This window comes from Suncus etruscus, chromosome 3 (assembly GCF_024139225.1).
Source record: "Suncus etruscus isolate mSunEtr1 chromosome 3, mSunEtr1.pri.cur, whole genome shotgun sequence".
Classification (NCBI taxonomy): Eukaryota; Metazoa; Chordata; class Mammalia; order Eulipotyphla; family Soricidae; genus Suncus; species Suncus etruscus.
Window position 1 is genome coordinate 146,828,621 of NC_064850.1, and position 20,000 is coordinate 146,848,620.

A 20,000-nucleotide genomic window follows, 5' to 3' on the forward strand; every position below is an offset into this window, starting at 1 on the left:
AGTTAGAAGTTTCCTCCATTTCTAAACATGAAAATTCAGAGGATAAACTTTTATAACAAAATAAAAACTTAAGTACTTATATGTCAAAATATTCCATAACTGGGGCCAGAGAGATAGCACAGCGATAGGCTGCCGGGCATGCAGCCGATCTAGGACAGGCGGTGGTTTAAATCCCAGCATCCCGTATGGTCCTCCATGCCTGCCAAGAGCAATTTCTGAGCACAGAGCCAGGAGTAACCCCTGAGTGCCACCGGGTGTGACCCCCCCAAAAAATGAAACAAATAAAATATACCATAACTAAAAATAAAAACTAGCTAAATAGTGCATAAGAGAAAAATTAAATGCCAGAGAAATAGATCAATGAACTGAAAATGTTTTGTGTGCAGGAGGCCAGAATTTGATTCCTAGTATCACATAATTCCCCAAATATCACTGGAAGTAATCTCTTAGTACTACCATGTATTACTGGAACAGGAAGGAAGGAAGGAAGGAAGGAAGGAAGGAAGGAAGGAAGGAAGGAAGGAAGAAAGGAAGGAAGAAAGGAAGGAAGGAAGGAAGAAAGGGAAGAAAGGGAAGAAAGGGAAGGAAGGAAGGAAGGAAGGAAGGAAGGAAGGAAGGAAGGAGGAAGGAAGGAAGGAAGGAAGGAAGGAAGGAAAGAAGGAAGGAAAATAACTGATTTGGGGTTTGCATAGAACCTTGGGTTAAATTCCAAAATCTTACATAAAAATAAAAAAATAAATTCCAAAATCTTGAGCCTGGAGCAAGGTACAGTAGCAAAGTACAGCAGGTCAGATATTTGCCTTGCAGTAGCTGACCTTGGTTCAATCCTAGGCATCCCATGTAGTCCCCTGAACACTGTCAGCCCTGAGCACCACAGGATGTGATGGGAAAAAAAAAATCAAATCGAAAAGTCCTACACTTTGGCAAAAAGTGGCAGCAAATGAGTGAATTTATCAGAATGGAAGGAACAACATGTTAGAAATTTTTTAAATTCCATGTCTATGGGCCAGAGCAGTGGACAGAGAGAATTTGCCGTGTACATGGCTAATCCTTGTTCAACCCCTGGCATCCCATATGATCCTCTGAGGCTGCCAGGTCTGATCTCTATGTGCAGAGCTAGAAGTGTGCCAAGAGCAACACCAGATGTGGTCCAAATGGAAAAGAAAAAACTTAATTAATTCTATGTCTACTCAATTTTTTATACTTATATATTCTATTAAAATATTTAATATTATATTTTAATATTTAAGAATTCTCTATAATACTTTCTAACATAAATCCATTTTCTCTCATTAGGATAAAGAACTTTATACTTTTATAAACCTAATTCTCCTCTTCTTTTCTTTTTATTTTTCTTTCTTTTTTTTTTTTGGCTCACACCCAGTGACACTCGGGTTACTCCTAGCTATATGCTCAGAAATTGCTCCTGGCTTGGGGGAACATATGGGATGCCAAGAATCGAACCAGGTCCCTCCTGGGTTAGCCACATGCCAAATGCAAATGCCCTACCACTGTGCTATCTCTGTGGCCCAGGACATTAGCTTTAATTGTCTATATGTATGTAGATATTACCCCCTCCACAATCATTTTTTTCTTAATATCTCTCTGAATAGAGTTTTCTTTTAACTATAATGAAAATATATTTGCTCTCCTGTGTTCATTGCAGCACTATTCAGAATAGAAAATTTGGGGAACAACACAAGTGTCTGAGAATAGATGACTAGATAAAAATATTATAATCCATATATATAATGAAATACTACCAGCCATATTAAAAAATAAAATAATTCAAATTTCTGCTATGTGGATGGATCTGAAGAGCATTATACTGAGGGAAGTTAGTCAAAAGGGAAGTAACAGACACATAATAATCTCATTCATATTTGGGATATGAAGAACCATAGTAAGGAAATAGCAAGGCAACAAAAACAAAATTAATCTTTGGTAGGAAACATATCATTGTGGGGAGGAAGATAGAATGGATATGGGTAGGTCAGATTCTAGTACATTGGTAGAGAAAGCATACACCTTAGTGGAGGGGATGGTGCTGGAATGTTCTACACATAAAACCCTACCATTAAGAATATTGTAAATCAAGAAGCTAAGGTAAACAAATTAAGATGAAATGTAGTGAATCTTATAAAAGATATTTTCCAATGTGTTTTGTGCCACAGGCTGTCCTAAGCCAGCAACACAAAGGAAATTACAGGGTTCCTTTGGGAAGGTGGATGCATGGAGTCGGTGATGGGAAACAGAGATCAGACACTCAGAAATGAGGTTAAAACTCTGTCCATTTATTGAGTGTTATAGCAGAACACTTAAACTAAATTTCTTGGCTTGGTATCATAATTGCAGGCATAACTGTTAGTTTTCACACTGTAGTAGAATGCATAAGGGAAACTGCATGTTTATCTTTATGGACTGAGGGGATAACCTTCAGCTTCTGTGTTCCTCTTGTCTGAAATCATTCCTTATGGTCAACCATCTGGACCTGCTAGCAAGGTCAGTTTTCAGAGACTGGTGTGTTTTGTTGTGGGTTTTTTTCTTTTTTTTTTTCCCTCCCTCCCTGTGTTTTATTGTTTAAGCCTTGTTCCACTTCATGTATTCTAAGCTGTGGCCTGAAATATTAACACTTAATATGACTAAACTTAGGCTAACAGCAAAACTAATAATTTTGTAAGGCTGTAAAATTAAATTGCTTGAGCATACCAAACTGTTCATGACAGAAATTTGAATAGTCTTTAATAGAGGCTCAAAGAAAGGTCCTTCAGATGCTAGTGAAATTATGTTTCAAATAATATTTATGACACAACCCTTATCAATTTCCCCATTTTCCTGAGTGATTCAAGGACAGGCAGCCAAGGTCCCTTGATGCCCAGTGCCCTCCCTACCTTGTGGTATTAGTAACTAAGGCCTCTGGAGCCTTGTGCCCTCCTTTAGCCATGGTTTCAGGGTCAGAGTTCCTTATACAGGGTGGCCATGGCAGTTCTGTAACTTTTTTTTGTTTGTTTTTGGGCCACACCCAGTGATGCTCAGGGGTTACTCCTGGCTTGGGGAACCATATGGGACATTGGAGGATCAAACTGCGGTCCATCCTATGGTAGCACCGGCAAGGCAGAGATGCCTTACTGCTCCGCCACACCACTCCATCCCCAGTTCTGTAAATTTTAAAGCCAAGTAAATGTAGATGTTCAATGTTCCTAAGTAGGAATATTTAATATTGTAAGAATGGTAATTTGTATCTAATTATATATAGATAAAAATGAATATAAAAGCAATATTGTAATTAGTTGGTTAATAACTTCCCAAAGTACTAAGATTTCTTTACAAAATTAAATAAAATTAATGGTATAATTTTTGAAGACATTACAAGAAATTTTTCTATAATATTAATTTCCATGCATATTTCAGCATTAAGTGGTAGGATTTGACATAAATGTTTTTAAAACTTGATGGTAAGTGCTGAGAAATTACTCAACAGGTTGAGCATGCAAACATGCTCCCATTTTGCATGTGGCAGGCACAGATTCAACCCCCAGCATCACAAGAAGCAACCCCCTATAGCCAGAGCACTGCTGAGCATAGCCTAAAAAAAATAAAACTTGCTGATACAAGAAATTCAGTAAGATAATTTAACATAATTCCTTTCTTTACTTTTATTCTTTATTAAAGAGCATGCATCACATAGTTGACACAGTTAATCAAAATGCATTTGTTTCCAGGTAAGTAGGAGCAAATTTATTTTTAAAAGGGGAAGAAAGAAGAGAAGGAAGATAAAAACAATAAGTACAGCAACAAGCAAATTTGTGTAAATTGTATCTCCAATGAGGTCATTGTCAGGTTTAGTTAGTTCTTCTTGTTGGCTCAACATTCTATTACTTCATTTGTTTTTTGAACATTAGGTGACTTCAGCTACATATTGGCGTATTCCATCCACTGGGGATGACAGTATTAAATAAAAATGGAGTTGTCACACAGTCCAGGAATTCCAAACACTATTGCTGGTACTACAACTTTTGTATTCAGCTGCCAGGTCTTCTGGAAGTATGTGAAGGTTAGATGGAAGTAAAGGGATGCACACTCACTAAAAAAAAAATTCTAGTGATGCCTGGAGTTTTGTTCAGATTGATGTCTCTACTAAGAATTATAGAGGAGTGGTGAAGCAGGGACAGAGATAAAGCAGTGAATGTAGGTGATTGGTGTATTCTCAGTAGCTTTGACATGGCGGAAACTTAGCACATCCTCTTCTCCCAAGATTCAGCTTTCAGCTGTGTTGCAAGTATACTCATAATTTTTCATGACTTGGTTTACATCTCTTTTATAAGCAAGAGTGAGTATATGGAGCTGGCAAAGTGTAAAAATGGTGATTATGTTTCTAAAAGAATCAGTTTTGCATAATTCTTATATGTAGCATGTGCTTTGAGGACCTTAAAGATATGAGCATATATCTGTAAGCCTTGAACATTTCAAAAACTGATTTTTTTTGTTTGTTTTTTGTTTTTGAACCTCATCCAGTGATGCTCAGGGGTTACTCCTGGCTATGTGCTCAGAAATCGCTCCTGGCTTGGGGGGACCATATGGGATGCTGGGAAATCGAACCATGGTCCATCCTAGGCTGGCACTTGCAAGGCAGATAGATGGCTTACCTCTAACGCCACCACTCTGGCCCCTCAAAAAACTGATTTTTTAAGTAAAAAATTAATTAACATGCTCCTAGTACTGTACATTCTATGATTTCAGCTCTTTAAATTATTTGGAAACTATATATTTACAATTAATTTTAAAGAATATCTTATAAAGTTATTCAAATCATTTAGTTTTTCCAGTTAAATTATGTGGAAGAAAAAATTCACTAATAATGGTCTCACCATGAAGAAAGTTCTACAATAAATTTTTTTATAATCTACCCATCTTAAAGTATCTTCCAGTATTTCTGTTCCACTGAAGGCTTTCCTCAAGAAAAGCATGATTATTTACAAAATTAGATCTTTACTCTTTCTGTGGCTCTGAATTTTCTATTATGTGCTTCCTATTAGAAAAATTTCTCTCAGGGCTGGAGAGATAGCATGGAGGTAAGGTGTTTGCCTTGTGTGCAGAAGGATGGTGGTTCGAATCCCAGCATCCCATATGGTCCTCGAGCCTGCCAGGAGCAACTTCTGAGAGTAGAGCCAAGAGTAACCCCTGAGCACTGCCGGGTGTGACCCAAAACACACAACAAAAAGAAAAGAAAATTTGGGCCCGGAGAGATAGCACAGCGGCGTTAGCCTTGCAAGCAGCCGATCCAGGACCAAAGGTGGTTGGTTCGAATCCCGGTGTCCCATATGGTCCCCCGTGCCTTCCAGGAGCTATTTCTGAGCAGACAGCCAGGAGTAATCCCTGAGCACCGCCGGGTGTGGCCCAAAAGCCAAAAAAAAAAAAAAAAAAAAGAAAGAAAGAAAAGAAAAGAAAAGAAAAGAAAAGAAAAGAAAAGAAAAGAAAAGAAATGAAAAGAAAATTTTCTCTCAATCATTTATAGAAAAAAAGAATTAGATTTAAGACACTTTTACATAATGGTCATAGATAAGTTACTTTACTAGGTGCATAAGTAAGAGGAATAATGCTTTTATTCTTCAGAATTATTGTGAAAAAAATAAGAAATAAGAAAAAATAGGAAATAAGAAATTAACAGTCTTTTGTGCTACAGATCCTCTGATGCATTCCAAATGGCAGATAAAATTTCAATTCTCCACATCAAAGACCTTTTTGTCCTACACTCATCTTCAACTTTAATGGAAGAATCTCCAGCATTAAACATGTATTTATTGAGTTCCTTCTATGTTTGAAGCACTATGAAAAAAGCTAAGATTTCAAAAGGAATTAGTCAAGGAGAAAGATCCCACCATATCATAACAAAAGAACCTTGAACATGTGTAAAGCATAATCAAAATGCTTGACATTTTCTAACTTAACTTTTTTCTTATTTTTCTCTTTATGTTCATCCACTTGCCAAATTCCAGACCACCACAAGAGAAAAATTATTTAATTAAAAGCTTTTAATGCTTTCAGAATACTGAACTTTCCATAGAACATTGTGCCCTTAGAGACAATAATCATCATTCTCATCATATGTTTAAAATCTTAGAGTGATATAATATTTCTTGCTTTTTGCAGATGGAAATTTTGGCAGATTCTCTCAGGTCTCTGATTCTTTCATTAAATGCCTAACCTTACCAGGTATCCATTAGAGCACATTCCTGGCCCTAAGTCCAAATTAAACCTGTGAGTTTGTGCAGATGGTATATAAATGCAAAAACTACCTTGTCAAGGGGGCCAGAGAGATAGCACAGTGGTAGGGCATTTGCCTTTCACACAGCTGACTCAAGGACGGACAGTGGTTTGAATCCCGGCATTGAATCCCATATGGTCTCCTGAGCCTGCCAGGAGCAATTTCTGAGTGCAGAGCCAGGAGTATCCGCTGTGTGCTGCCAGTTGTGACCCCCCAAAAAATTAAATTAAAAATAAAAAAAATTACCTGTTAAAACTAGAGTCAGACTCTACCCTATCCAAATGCCTGCTAAACTTCCGAGAAGGAAAATGAAAAATGAGGTAGCCCTCGGATTTATCACTCTATATTGAAGAGAACAGGTTGCAATAGAAGGAAAAGACAGAAGAGATGAAAGAGGAGAGATCCAAAGTATATTAACATTCTCCCAGTAAAATTATGTAGAAAAAAGTTTTTTAAAATGATGAAAAATCCACTTCTTTTTTTTTTTTTTTTTTTTTTTTTGGTTTTTTGGGCCACACCTGTTTGATGCTCAGGGGTTACTCCTGGCTAAGCGCTCAGAAATTGCCCCTGGATTGGAGGGACCATATGGGACGCCAGAGGATCGAACCGCGGTTCTTCCTTGGCTAGCGCTTGCAAGGCAGACACCTTACCTCTAGCGCCACCTCGCCGGCCCCGAAAAATCCACTTCTTTAATAAGATGTAAAACAATAATATCTATAAGAAGTGCTATTGAGGAGCTGGTGTGGTGGCGCTGAAGGTAAGGTGTCTGCCTTGCCAGCGAGAGCCTAGGACGGACCGCGGTTCAATCCCCTGTCGTCCCATATGGTCCCCCAAGCCAGGAGCGATTTCTGAGCTCATAGCCAGGAGTAACCCCTGAGTGTTACCGGGTGTAGTCCAAAAACCGGAAGAAAAAAAAAGTGCTATTGAAAATGACGGTATAAAATATTATAAACAGGGGATGGAGCAGTGGCGCAGCAGTAGGGTGTTTGCCTTGTACTTAGCTGACCTTAGGACAGACCATGGTTTGATCCCTCAGCGTCCCATATGGTTCCCCAAGGCAGGAGCAATTTCTGAGCGCATAGCCAGGAGAAACCCCTGAGCATTGCCAGGTGTGGCCCCAAAACTAAAAATAAATAAATAATAAAAAATAAAATATTATAAACAAAAAATATATAAACAAAGTAACACCTGATACTTGTATCACTAGTGCCAAAAAGAGACCCTAACCACCTCAATTGACTATTATCCCTGTTCGAAGAAAAGGATCTGATATATATTACATCACATTTTTTATCTAGCTAAATGAAAATAGATGTCGCATAAAAATTTTGGAATTTATTTGGCCACACTGCTCAATAGAGTCAGTTAAATTCAATAAAAATTTTTCGGCCGGGTAGGTGGCGCTGGAGGTAAGGTGTCTGCCTTGCAAGCGCTAGCCAAGGAAGGACCGCGGTTCGATCCCCCGGCGTCCCATATGGTCCCCCCAAGCCAGGGGCGATTTCTGAGCACATAGCCAGGAGTAACCTCTGAGCGTCAAACGGGTGTGGCCCAAAAACCAAAAAAAAAAAAAAAAAAAAAAAAATTCACTAGTCAATCCATAGGGGCCGGGCGGTGGCGCTGGAGGTAAGGTGCCTGCCTTGCCTGCGCTAGCCTAGGACGGACCGCGGTTCGATCCCCCGGCGGTTCGATCCCCCGGCGTCCCATATGGTCCCCCAAGAAGCCAGGAGCAACTTCTGAGCGCATAGCCAGGAGTAACCCCTGAGCGTCACAGGGTGTGGCCCAAAAACCAAAAAAAAAAAAAAAAAAAAAAAAAGGGGCCGGGCGGTGGCGCTGGAGGTAAGGTGCCTGCCTTACCTGCGCTAGCCTAGGAGACGGACCGCGGTTCGATCCCCCGGCGTCCCATATGGTCCCCCAAGCCAGGAGCGACTTCTGAGCGCATAGCCAGGAGTAACCCCTGAGCGTTACCGGGTGTGGCCCAAAAACCAAAAAAAAAAAAAATTTTTTTTCACTAAGAGAATAAACTTTTTCATCATCAGTAGTAATGTATAATATTTGGAGCTAGATATAGTCTCCGCAGCTCAAGTGCCTATTTCGTAAGTGGAATCCCATAACTTTGATCCCTAGTGCTGTCCAAAGGCATTGAACACAGTCCTTTTGGATCTGCTGTCTGTGATTCTTAGCAGTTTAAGGGATGTTCAGCCACACCATACATAGCCAGATATTTGCAAGCACTGCAACAAAAAAGATGGGTGAGCATCATAGTCATAAGTGTAATCTCTAGCAAGAATGTGCATGAGTACCACAACCGAAGTGTAAACATCCCAACTAGAACATGTGGAAGCACCATGACTAAGAGGAATGTGACTATGGTGAACACCGGAGTCAAACATCTGAGCAGATACCAGTAAATACAACAATATCAACAGAAAAAAGGAAAGGGAAATATTTAAATAAATAAAATTATATGATATTTTATCATTCACAATTATGTGCAGCAAATAAAAATAGTAATGGAACTGTTATTATTTCTAGTATAACTTAGGCAGCATAGTTATACATAGCTGTGGCATCTTTGCCATCCATCACCAAAGATCCTCCACCACAATCTGTCACTTATAGTAAGCTTTTTCTTTATCCTCTCTCACTCACTGTTTGGCAATACAAGTTTTGTAATCCAAGACTAAGGATTTATCCTTAATTTATACTGGCTTTTTCTTTGTTTTGTTTATGTAACAGAGATGAATAAGATTATCTGGTATTTGTCCTTTTCTTTATGTCTTATTTCACTAACATGAAATCCTCCAGCTCAATCCGAGTTGCAACAACAGAAATTTAGAACTGGCAGGTATCATATTAAGGTGAGTTTAATCCTTTTCATACCTGTGTATAAATATATGTACATATGGGCCGGGCGGTGGCGCTGGAGGTAAGGTGCCTTCCTTACCTGCGCTAGCCTAGGAGACGGACCGCGGTTCGATCCCCCGGCGTCCCATATGGTCCCCCAAGCCAGGAGCGACTTCTGAGCGCATAGCCAGGAGTAACCCCTGAGCGTTACCGGGTGTGGCCCAAAAACAAAAAAAAAATATATGTACATATGGGCCAGAGAGATAGCATGGAGGTAAGATGTTTGCCTTGCATGCAGAAGGACGGTGGTTCAAATCCCGGCATCCCATATGGTCCCTCTTACCTGCCAGGGGTGATTTCTGAGTGTAGAGCCAGGAGTAATCTCTGAGTGCTGATGGGTGTGACCCAAAAACAAAATAAATATATATATATATGTACATATATTTGTGTGTCCTGTATATGTATGTGTTTACTTTATCTATTCATCTGTGATTGGACATTTGGGTTGTTTCTAAAACTTGACTGTATATATTATACCAGGGGTGCTGAACAGGATTTTTACCCTCACTCAAAATGGCAAAATGCAATATGTGTTTAATATATTATTGTTAAAATTATATGCTTTTGTGTGAGTGTATGTCTGTTTTGGCAGGTCACTGCATGGTGTGGCTCTCTCTCACAGTTTAAAATTTTGGCTTTTTGTGTCGAATTTGTTCGCCACCCCTGGTATATAGTAAATAGTACTATAATAAACATATGTAAATATATATCTTTTCAAATTAGTGTTTTGTGTCTTTTAGTATACATGCTTAGAAGTAGAATTGCTAGATTTCAATGTAGATCTATTTGATAATATTTGAGGAACATTCATATTCCTTTCCATAAAGAGTGAACCAGTTTACTCTCCACCAAGAGTGAATCGAGGGTCTGTTTTCTCCTTATCCCACCAGCACCTATTTCTGGTGTTCTTATAAGGAATTAGAGTGTGAGATAATTTTTATGCGTTTTCCAATAATCAGTGATAGTGAATAATTTATCTTACAAGCTGACAGTAAAAAAAGAAATGGTCAAAACAAAAAGTACACTGGATATTTCAGTAACTGGACAAGTGGACAGAAAATCAATGAGGATATAAAAGACTTGAACAATATTACCAACTAATTTGACCTATTCTATTTATACAGACCATTCCAAAAAGAATCAATCAATGAAAAAAATGTTTTCCCCAAATACATACAGAATCTTTCTAAAACAATGTCCTAAGTGATAAAAATAAATCTCAATAAATTTAAAAAGTGATTTAAATTTCTACCTGGAATTCTGCCAGAACCTTTGTTGAGGTTTGGGCAAGTCATTTCTTTATCTCATAAAGCATTAATTTATTGTTCTTATTATTTGTTTGGGGACACACTCAGTGGTTGCTCAGAGATTACTCCTTTCTCTATGCTGGGGTCAATTCCCTGCAGAGAGCAGAAGGCTATGTGGAAGGGCCTAGGTTTTATATGGTGCCACAGATCTAACAGGGCTGTGCTCATTTCTTTAATCTGTTCAGTCTTTATTTTTTTTAATTCAAACCATTATGATTTACAAAGTCCTTCATAGTTGGTTTTCAGACATACAATGAATCAGAGCCAATCCCGCCACAAGTGCCAAACTCTCTCCACCATGTTCCCAGAGTGTATTCTATAGCATCATCCTTTGCCCCCCAGCCTGCCAGTATAACAGACCCATTTTTAAGTTTGGTTGTTAAGGTTTGGGTCTCTTTTTTTTTTTTTTTTTTTTTTGGTTTTTGGGCCACACCCGGCGGTGCTCAGGGGTTACTCCTGGCTGTCTGCTCAGAAATAGCTCCTGGCAGGCACGGGGGACCATATGGGACACCGGGATTCGAACCAACCACCTTTGGTCCTGGATCGGCTGCTTGCAAGGCAAACGCCGCTGTGCTATCTCTCCGGGCCCATGGTTTGGGTCTCTTGAGTTCAGTATTGCTGACTTTGGCTTGGATATCTAGTTCTATCCTTTTTTTAATCTCCACCAATGCATTTGAGACCACTTGGCCGCTGGCCCCCATCCTTTCAGATTTGTGTTTCTCCTCCTCCACTCAATTTCTTTCCTCGGTATACACTGGGGCAACCTTCCAGCAAAAAAATGCACATCGAAGTCATAGATTGTGGACTGCACTAGAGTTTCCCACTACAGCATGTTGGGGCCCAGTTCCCCCACCCCTTGGTAGTAGGAAGTGAGCTAAGACCCTGCTATCTCTAAGGCTATGGCCAAAGCCAAAAGTAATTGTCAAGTGACACTAGCAAAGTATTGAATAAAAGCTCTTACTGAAAAATTGATGCCAGGTTAGTCAGTTGTTGGCCCTGTCATTTTCCAGAACCTGGAGTAAATTAAAAAGCTCCCAAAGTAGATTCAAACTTCTTATCAGATGATGCAAAAAAAAATCTTCAAATATATATTTCTATTCATTTTTACTTGATCTCAACCAAGAAAATACTGAGTCACCAAAATCATCATAAATCTATCACCAATGTTATGGCTAACTCTGTCACTGAAAATAATACAAAAGCAAGCTAATCCACTCAAGCTGATTTAGGGACTCTCATTCTCAGCAGAAAAGTCAGGATGCACAGGACTGCTATGATTTTTTAACTAAAAAATTTAGTTGAACTAAAATTTTTGAACTAAAATGTTCCCTCATTTAGAATACATTGTCCTTAATGTTCTCATTCAATTTGTAAGAAAAAGAAAAGGAGAAAAGAGGAATCGAGAGGGGAGAGGACGGGGGAAGGAAAAGGAGAGAAGAGGAAAGGAACCATATGTGCAACCATAAATAAAAGAGAATTCTTCGGAGCTGTGGTGCAAGGGTAAGGCGTCTACCTTGCCCACGCTAGCCTAGGAGGGACCGCGGTTCCATCCCCCAGCATCCCATATGGTCCCCAAACCAGGAGCAATTTCTGAGCATATAGCCAGGAGTAACCCCTGAGTGTCCTCAGGGTGAATCCCCACCCCACCCCAAAAAAAGTGAATTCTTGATACCTATGTATTCGATAAATCTCAAGATAGGAGAGGAAAGACAAGGAGAGAAAGAATGACAAACAGTGTTCGCTGCAGCAGCATATATACTAAAATGGAACAATACAGAGAAGATTAGCATGGCCCCTGCGCAAGGATGACACGCAAATTCGTGAAGCGTTCCATATTAAAAAAAAAAAAATAGGCCCGGAGAGATAGCACAGCAGCGTTTGCCTTGCAAGCAGCCGATCCAGGACCAAAGGTGGTTGATTCGAATCCCGGTGTCCCATATGGTCCCCCGTGCCTGCCAGGAGCTATTTCTGAGCAGACATTCAGGAGTAACCCCTGAGCACCGCCGGGTGTGGCCCAAAAAACAAAAAAAAAAAAAAAAAAGAATAACAAACAATTGTAAAAAGCGATAGATTAAATACAAAAAAATGAGCAAGTGAAAATTGTTTATAGATACCATATAGATAAAATAATTCCGTGTAATTAAAGTTATACTTTTGAAACTTTGTTTCAACAGGAGTTACATTCTACATATATCCTATTTTGTTGGTTTTATTGTTCCTTAAATAGTGAGAATTTGTACAATAAATAAAACTAGCTAATTTGATCTACTTGTCTCCTTCATTAGACAGGTGATACTTCCTATTCTGTTGTTCTAAAAAAAATAATACTGTATTTCTCAAGATTTTTAGATTAATGATGTCTCCAAGTTAGCATTTCATCGAAGTCTTTTCATTAAGAGCAATACCTGGGGCCGGGCGGTGGCGCAAGAGGTAAGGTGCCTGCCTTGCCTGCGCTAGCCTTGGACGGACCGCGGTTCGATCCCCCGGTGTCCCATATGGTCCCCCAAGCCAGGAGCGACTTCTGAGCGCATAGCCAGGAGTAACCCCTGAGCGTCACTGGGTGTGGCCCAAAAACCAAAAAAACAAAACAAAAAAAAAAAAAAAAAGAGCAATACCTCCTTACTCTAGGAACTAAAAAATGGTACATATTGATATATTTTTATATTTGTAACCAGAAAAAAATAATCTTTATGCTAACAGAAGTGTCCTTGGACATTACTGACAGCCTAGGCATAATACTTTATGATGTAAACCCTAAAGAACGTTGAATCTTGCCTACATATGGCTTTAAATCTTAGTTCTGTTGCTTACTAGTCTTACTATCTTGAATAAGTCCTTAACATCCTTGGATTTTAAGTAGGATTTTTTTGATCCTTAACATTCTAGGGTTTTAGGTGGGATTTTTGCTGCTTAACATCCTTGGATTGTCAGTAAGAAAGGAGCAAATAACTTACTTTTTAGGGTTGTGAGACAGGAATAGTTTTATAACAAAGTTTAACTATAACCATTCTGAAAATACTTAGTAACTGTCATAAAACTAAATATGTAGGGTCAGAGTACAGCAGGTGGGGCAGCTTGTTTTGCACGCAGCTGACCAGGATCCCACCCCCAAAATCCCACATCATCCTTCAAGTCTACCAAGAGTAATTATTATGTGCAGTCAGGAAAAATCCCTGAGCATCACTGGCTGTGGCCCAAAAACAAACCCAAAAAAATTTAAAAAACTAAATATACATTTACCATACGGACCCAGCAACTTTACTTGAACAATTCCACAGAAAATAACTTACATTTATATTAAAACCTTGTACATAAATGTTTATAGCGGTCTCACTTGCAATAGCCAAATTAAAAAATTAAAACTATCTCTGATGTCCTCACTTTTGTGGGCATTTAGCAAACTCTAGTCCAGACACACCATGGGACACTGTGCAACCATAAATAAAAGTGAACTTTTGATACCTGTCACGGGATAAATCTCAAGGAAATTGTGCTGGATATGTATATATATATACATATTAGTGTTTTCCAGCAATGATATAGAAAATGATATAGGAGATATGGAATGATGACAGTACAGAATGACATATTACGCTGTGATAGTGATACTGTAAATTTTATGTACCAAGTGTGGTCATAATAGGATCACAGTTATATTTCCTCTCCTTGGGCAAAAAGAAAAAGAGCAAACCCAAGCCTAATCCCTCAACTCCTTCCAGGGAGGGTAGGACTACCAAATTACCTTCAGCACAGCAGTACACAAGGAAACTAATGGGGAAAATGCATAGAATCATATCAAAGTAGTTATGATAAATAAATGAAGCTTCTAAACCTTACTAAAAAAAACCTTTTATTGTATTAATGACTTCATTGGAGATACAATAATTGTCACAAATATACTTGCTAATGAACCTTTTTTTTTTTTTTTTTTTTTTTTTTTTTGCTTATTTGGGTCACACCCTGTGATGCTCAGAGGTTACTCCTGACTATTAGCTTGGAAATCGCTCCTGGCTCAGGGGACCATATGGGAGGCCGGAGATCAAACCAAGGTCTATCCTGGACTAACTGTGTGCAAGGCAAACGCCTTACCACTGTACTATCACTCTGGCCCTTTCTTTTTTTCCATATTCTTTTTTTATTTTTTAGTTTTTCTATTTTCTATTTTTACTAAATATAATTTTTATTTTAATCATAGTGGCATACATATCATTGACAATAATATTTTAGGTACATATTAACATAAAATCAGGGGAATTCCCATCACCGAATTGTCCTCCCTCCACCTCCGTTCCCGTCTTTCCATATCCTCTTCCCTTACCCCCGGGGCTGCTAGAATAAGTGGTCTCCTCTGTGCCTAGCTTACTACTTAGTGGTCATATACCTATTTGGTCTTGGTACCTCCCTTATTCCCCCCCCCCAATTGGGAGGCAGAACTAGATAGTTCAAGTTATGCGGTTTTGTTTAAAGAAGAGAAAAGTAATAACCTGGAGAAAAAAAAAGAAAAAAAGAATCAGATACTCCGGAAATGGGCGGAGTCCTTCTAGAGGCTTTCATTCTTGGTTTGAGAGACGAAGAGGAAAAAGAAGGTGAAACACCACAACAGTACATAAATAACTGTCAAATAAAATATCCAGTGAGCATTCCAAAAAAAACAAACAAAATAAAACAAAAGGGTAAGCACCATATAAAAGCCATGGTATTGAGATTAAAAAAAATGTGGCAGAGCACATAAGAAATGAAGAAAATAAATAAATAAATATAAATAGAGACATCCACTTCAATAGCCAAACCACAACAATGAAATCAACAAAAAAATAGATAAGTAAATAATAATAAAAAAATTGTTTTGTACTTTTTCCCCTCCTGCAGATGCACAGTAAATATTGGGGTCATTCGAAAAGGAATTTCCTTTGCCTAAGAGATACAGGGTTTCTCCACCCTTGAAGTATATTGTCATGAGATTAACTATAGACTCCTTTCAGGTTCATTTACTCTCCCCTTGGTGCTTTTGTGGTGTATGGAAGACTTCTGCTCCGTCCTGTATTTCGGGCCACACCCATTTGATGCTCAGGGATTACTCTTGGCTAAGTGCTCAGAAATTGCCGCTGGCTTGGGGGGACCATATGGGATGCTGGGGGATTGAACCGAGGTCCTTCCTTGGCTAGCACCTGCAAGGCAGACACCTTGCCTCTAGCGCCACCTCACCAGCCCATTCTTTCTATTTTTTAATAACGTAACTTTCTGTCATCCTGAAACAAATGTATTGTGATCAGTTATGTCAATTATGTGATACAATTTTTAAATAAAAAGATTGTCCTACTATCTATTAAGAGAAAATATGAGGTCTATTTTTAAGTGTGTTTTCTACACTTTTAACTTAAGTGATAAATATGAGGGAAAACCTGTCTGGATAACCCAAATTATGAAAAGTGGCTACAAAGACAATAAAAGGTTTAAGGGGGAAAAAAACCAAATCACAAAATAGGAGGTACTGGCAAGAAGATTTTTATATAAAAATTAAAGAGCATACATATTAAATAACATCTAACTGCTAGATAAATAATCATATGGCAAGCATCTTCAACCTGTTATTTTACTTCATTCTCACAATACCTATAGAGTCTAAAGATTAGTCTTCTTAGTCCTACCAAAAGAAATGAGGATAACATAGCATAAATAATTAGTCACTCAGGAGCTATTAACACTGGATAGACCATATGTACACATGCAGCTAATCTCAACTACTAGTTCCTCCTGGCAAAGATGATCCCTATACGAAAGCAGACAGGTCTAAATCCTTTAAATTTAGACAGCCTAAAAACAAAAAATCTGGAAGTCCTAAAATATTGGTAGTGTGGGTAGCTCTGGAAGCAGCAGCTAAAAATCAAGCTGAGCATCATGTTTTCCACTGAGCATATTGACCAAAAACGGTTTTAATACTTTAAATAATTGGGACTAGAGTGGTAGTACAGCAGGTTATGCACTTATCTTGTATATGATACGGTTGACCGCATTTGATCCTGCGCATCTCCTATGGTCTTTCAAGCAGTGCTACACTGAGCATTGCCACTGTATATAGATATAGATATAGATATAGATATAGATATAGATATAGATATAGATATAGATATACACACACATACATATATATCAGAAAAGGCTGAAGAGATAACACAGTGGTAAAGCAATTATCTTGCACACAGCTGTTCCAATTTTTTGTTTTCTTGTTTGTTTATAATAAATTCTTTATTGAATTACCATTAGTTAGTTGTTTATGATTGAGTTTGTCATACAATGTGCAACACCCATCCATTCACCAGTGCACATTTCCTGCCACCAATGTTCCCAGCTTCCCACCCACCCTCCCTCTGTCCTCTCCCCTGCATGCTTATGACATTCTCTCTACCCCCTCTCTTTATCCCCACCTCTCCTTCCCCTCCACCTTCCCTTATTTTTCTTTTATTCACTGTGGTTTGCAATACTGTCACTGAAAGGGTAGCATACCTGTAAATTTATCTCCTTTCAGCATTCAATTTCTGTCTGAAGTGATCATTTCCACTATCATTATCATAGTGGTTCATTCTCTGCCCTAACTGCACTCCCCCACTCTTCATAGCGGACTACCATGGATGGTCCCCGTCTCTATAGTCTATTACTACCATACTATCGTGGTTTTTTGTGTTTTTGTTTTCTGTTTTGTTTTTGGTGGGGTCACACCCGGCAGCGCTTTGGGGTTACTCCTGGCTCTATACTCAGAAATCACTCCTGGCAACTTGGGGGATCATATGGGATGCCAGGATTCAAACCACCATCCTTCTGCATGCAAGGCAAATGCCCTACCTCCATGCTATCTCTTCGGCCCCTATCATGTTTTTTTGTTTTTGTTTTTGTTTTTTCGGGCCACATCCATTTGATGCTCAGGGGTTGCTCCTGGCTAAGTGCTCAGAAATTGCCTCTGGCTCGGGGGGACCATATGGGATTTTGTCTAAAAGTTTTTATATAATAAATCAGCATACTTTCCAATGAATCATTTCAGTCAAAATCATCTATTTGGTAAACATGTATTTCTATAAAATGTTTCAAAATACATTCTTCTCATAATCTTAAACAGTGACTGCTTTCTGACCTTTTCATAAGAAAACTTTTAAATTTTTCCTTTATCAAAACCAATTTTAAGTTAGGTTGAGTGCAATTTAAAACCCTGCAAAAATGCTTTCATTGAGTTGGTACAATACTGCAGTATCTGAGAGATCTTTGAATACTTTTTCCAGAATATAACAGTGTACCAGAGTTCACAATTCAGATTTCACATGAGGCCAAACATACTATTAGTAAGTAGCATGGGTAGACCAGTGGTTCGATGGTGAAATGGAGAATATGATCCTTCCCAAGCAAGCTGCCATCAAAGCTGCATCCTGTAGTTTGTGGCAAAATATGTCACTGAGAGGTAAACTCTACTTTTCAAAGAAAAGCAGATATCTGAACTTTCTGTGAAAATCTCTAATTTCTTAGATGATGACTCTGGTTATTTTTCATCCTAATATAGAGGGAAGGAGAAGTGGGTAGGGAAACAACACAACAGACATGAATGTGATGACACAGGGTCCTCAGAGATGCGCTGAACTTTTTCAGTAATGTAGATTTGCCACCTTTGTCCTTATTGTAGTGAATCTGGAATAACAAATGTCCAATCCCAATACAACCAAAGTAAAATGAATCCAAGATTACAGGAAGACTAGCCAACTTCTGTTTTGCTGAAACATCAAGTCCAGTTTACATCTTTAATCATGGTCATTGGTAACAAAAAGAAACATCAATGTTATAATGAAGGGAAAAGAGATAAGGAAAATCTAAAGAAAATTACTCATTTAAGACCAGTCAACTTCCAGGCTCCAGAGCAATAAAATAATCCACATGTTGAAATTTGAGAACTTCATTGCCCCAGCTAGTCCAACCAGGCTGTAAATTTCGAGCAAACAATTCCAAACACTGCCCATTTGGCTTGATGTAATCTTTCAGAACCTCTGTTCAAAACAAAATACAAACATAAAATCAAAACACAAAAATTATTATGAAGAAATTAATTAATTCCTTTTAAGTATTAAGAGTAGAAAAGCATGGATGTCCCCTTTAGAAAAGAAAGGGCAAGTTAATTTCCTCTCTGGCATTCTATCAATAGTTCAAAAGTCATTTAAAATAAGCACCTTTGAGACTGGAAACAATATCTGGAATAATAAATGTCCTGACTTACTGGCTTTCATTTTAGGTGAGAAATGAAGATTTTAACACCCACAGAGTTGACTTTTTAATTTTCCAATACTGATGGCCTATGTCCTGAGAATCACTTCATTTATATTTTTAATAATCTATACAAAGAAAATTCTTAGAAACAATAAAGACATCACATTTTATATATGAAGTCTCAGTCTCTGTAACCATTTACTTAAGTAAAAGAATCACACATAAGAAATTGGACTCAGAAATGTCCAAAAAAATGACAAATAATACTAGTCCCCTTAGTTACAAATGTAGTTAGAAGTAAAACCATTCCTTCGCTTTCAAATTATAAATTCTTCTATACTAAAAAATTTCACCATGTATTTTCCAGTTATTGCCTTATTTAATTTTTTACTAAAAATTGCATTTTGTTGGAAAAAGATACCTCACATACATACATATAGATGTGAATAGATACAAACAGGTTAATCAACTGTTATTGCACTAACAAAAAAAATAGTTTTTCTTAAAGAGTAAAATTTAAATCAATTTAACTTTGATATGTTGCAGTTTTTATTCAACAAATCATAGGATTAGGCATGAAATTATCAACTTGGGGCCGGCGAGGTGGCGCTAGAGGTAAGGTGTCTGCCTTGCAGGCGCTAACTGCGGTTCGATCCCCCGGCATCCCATATGGTCCCCCCAAGCCAGGGGCAATTTCTGAGCGCTTAGCCAGGAGTAACCCCTGAGCATCAAATGGGTGTGGCCCGAAAAACCAAAAAAATAAAAAAAAAAAATAAAGAAAATATCAACTTGATGAAAAAGTCACAAGTACTGGTAAAATTATTAATTGCTTTACAACATGGAGTCTGGGGGAGAAAAAGCTTTAAGCTTCCTCAAAAGAGAGAGCTAGAATAATAGCCAGCAGATAGATAAGGCAATTGCTTTGCATGCAGCTTCAGTGATGGCTGACCTAGGTTTGATGCCCTACATCCCAAGCCAAACAGAACTGATCCCTAGTGCAGAGCAGAAGTAAGTCCTGAGCATTATAGAGTGTAGCCCCAAACCAAATAAAATATTTGAGGGAATGATAAAAACATCTTAGCAATACTTAATTTGGGCAAGGTCTAGGGCCATAGAGATGGCTCAATAGGTTGATCACATGTTTTACATGCAGGATGCTCATTTTCAATCCCTGGTACATGGTCCTTCAAGTACTGCTGGAAGAAACCCTGAAACAGAGCTAGGTCTAGAACCTGAACACATCAAGATGTAGCCGAAAACAAAACAAACAAATATAGAGACTT

General features: G+C 38.3%; 1 protein-coding gene and 1 non-coding gene across 2 annotated transcripts in view; one reads left to right on the top strand and one right to left on the bottom strand.

Annotated features, from left to right (window-relative positions):
- Positions 1–12,210: 12,210 nt before the first annotated feature.
- On the top strand, positions 12,211–12,316 carry LOC126004698 (U6 spliceosomal RNA). The gene has a single exon (XR_007493962.1). It is a non-coding gene; the product is annotated as a U6 spliceosomal RNA (small nuclear RNA).
- A 5,993-nt stretch (positions 12,317–18,309) lies between these two features.
- Positions 18,310–20,000, bottom strand: part of METTL4 (methyltransferase 4, N6-adenosine) — a 40,041-nt gene continuing 38,350 nt past the window's right edge. Inside the window, 1 exon segment of the mRNA XM_049770197.1 lies at positions 18,310–18,502. Coding sequence (XP_049626154.1) covers positions 18,355–18,502 — 148 coding nt within the window. The 3' untranslated portion in view covers positions 18,310–18,354.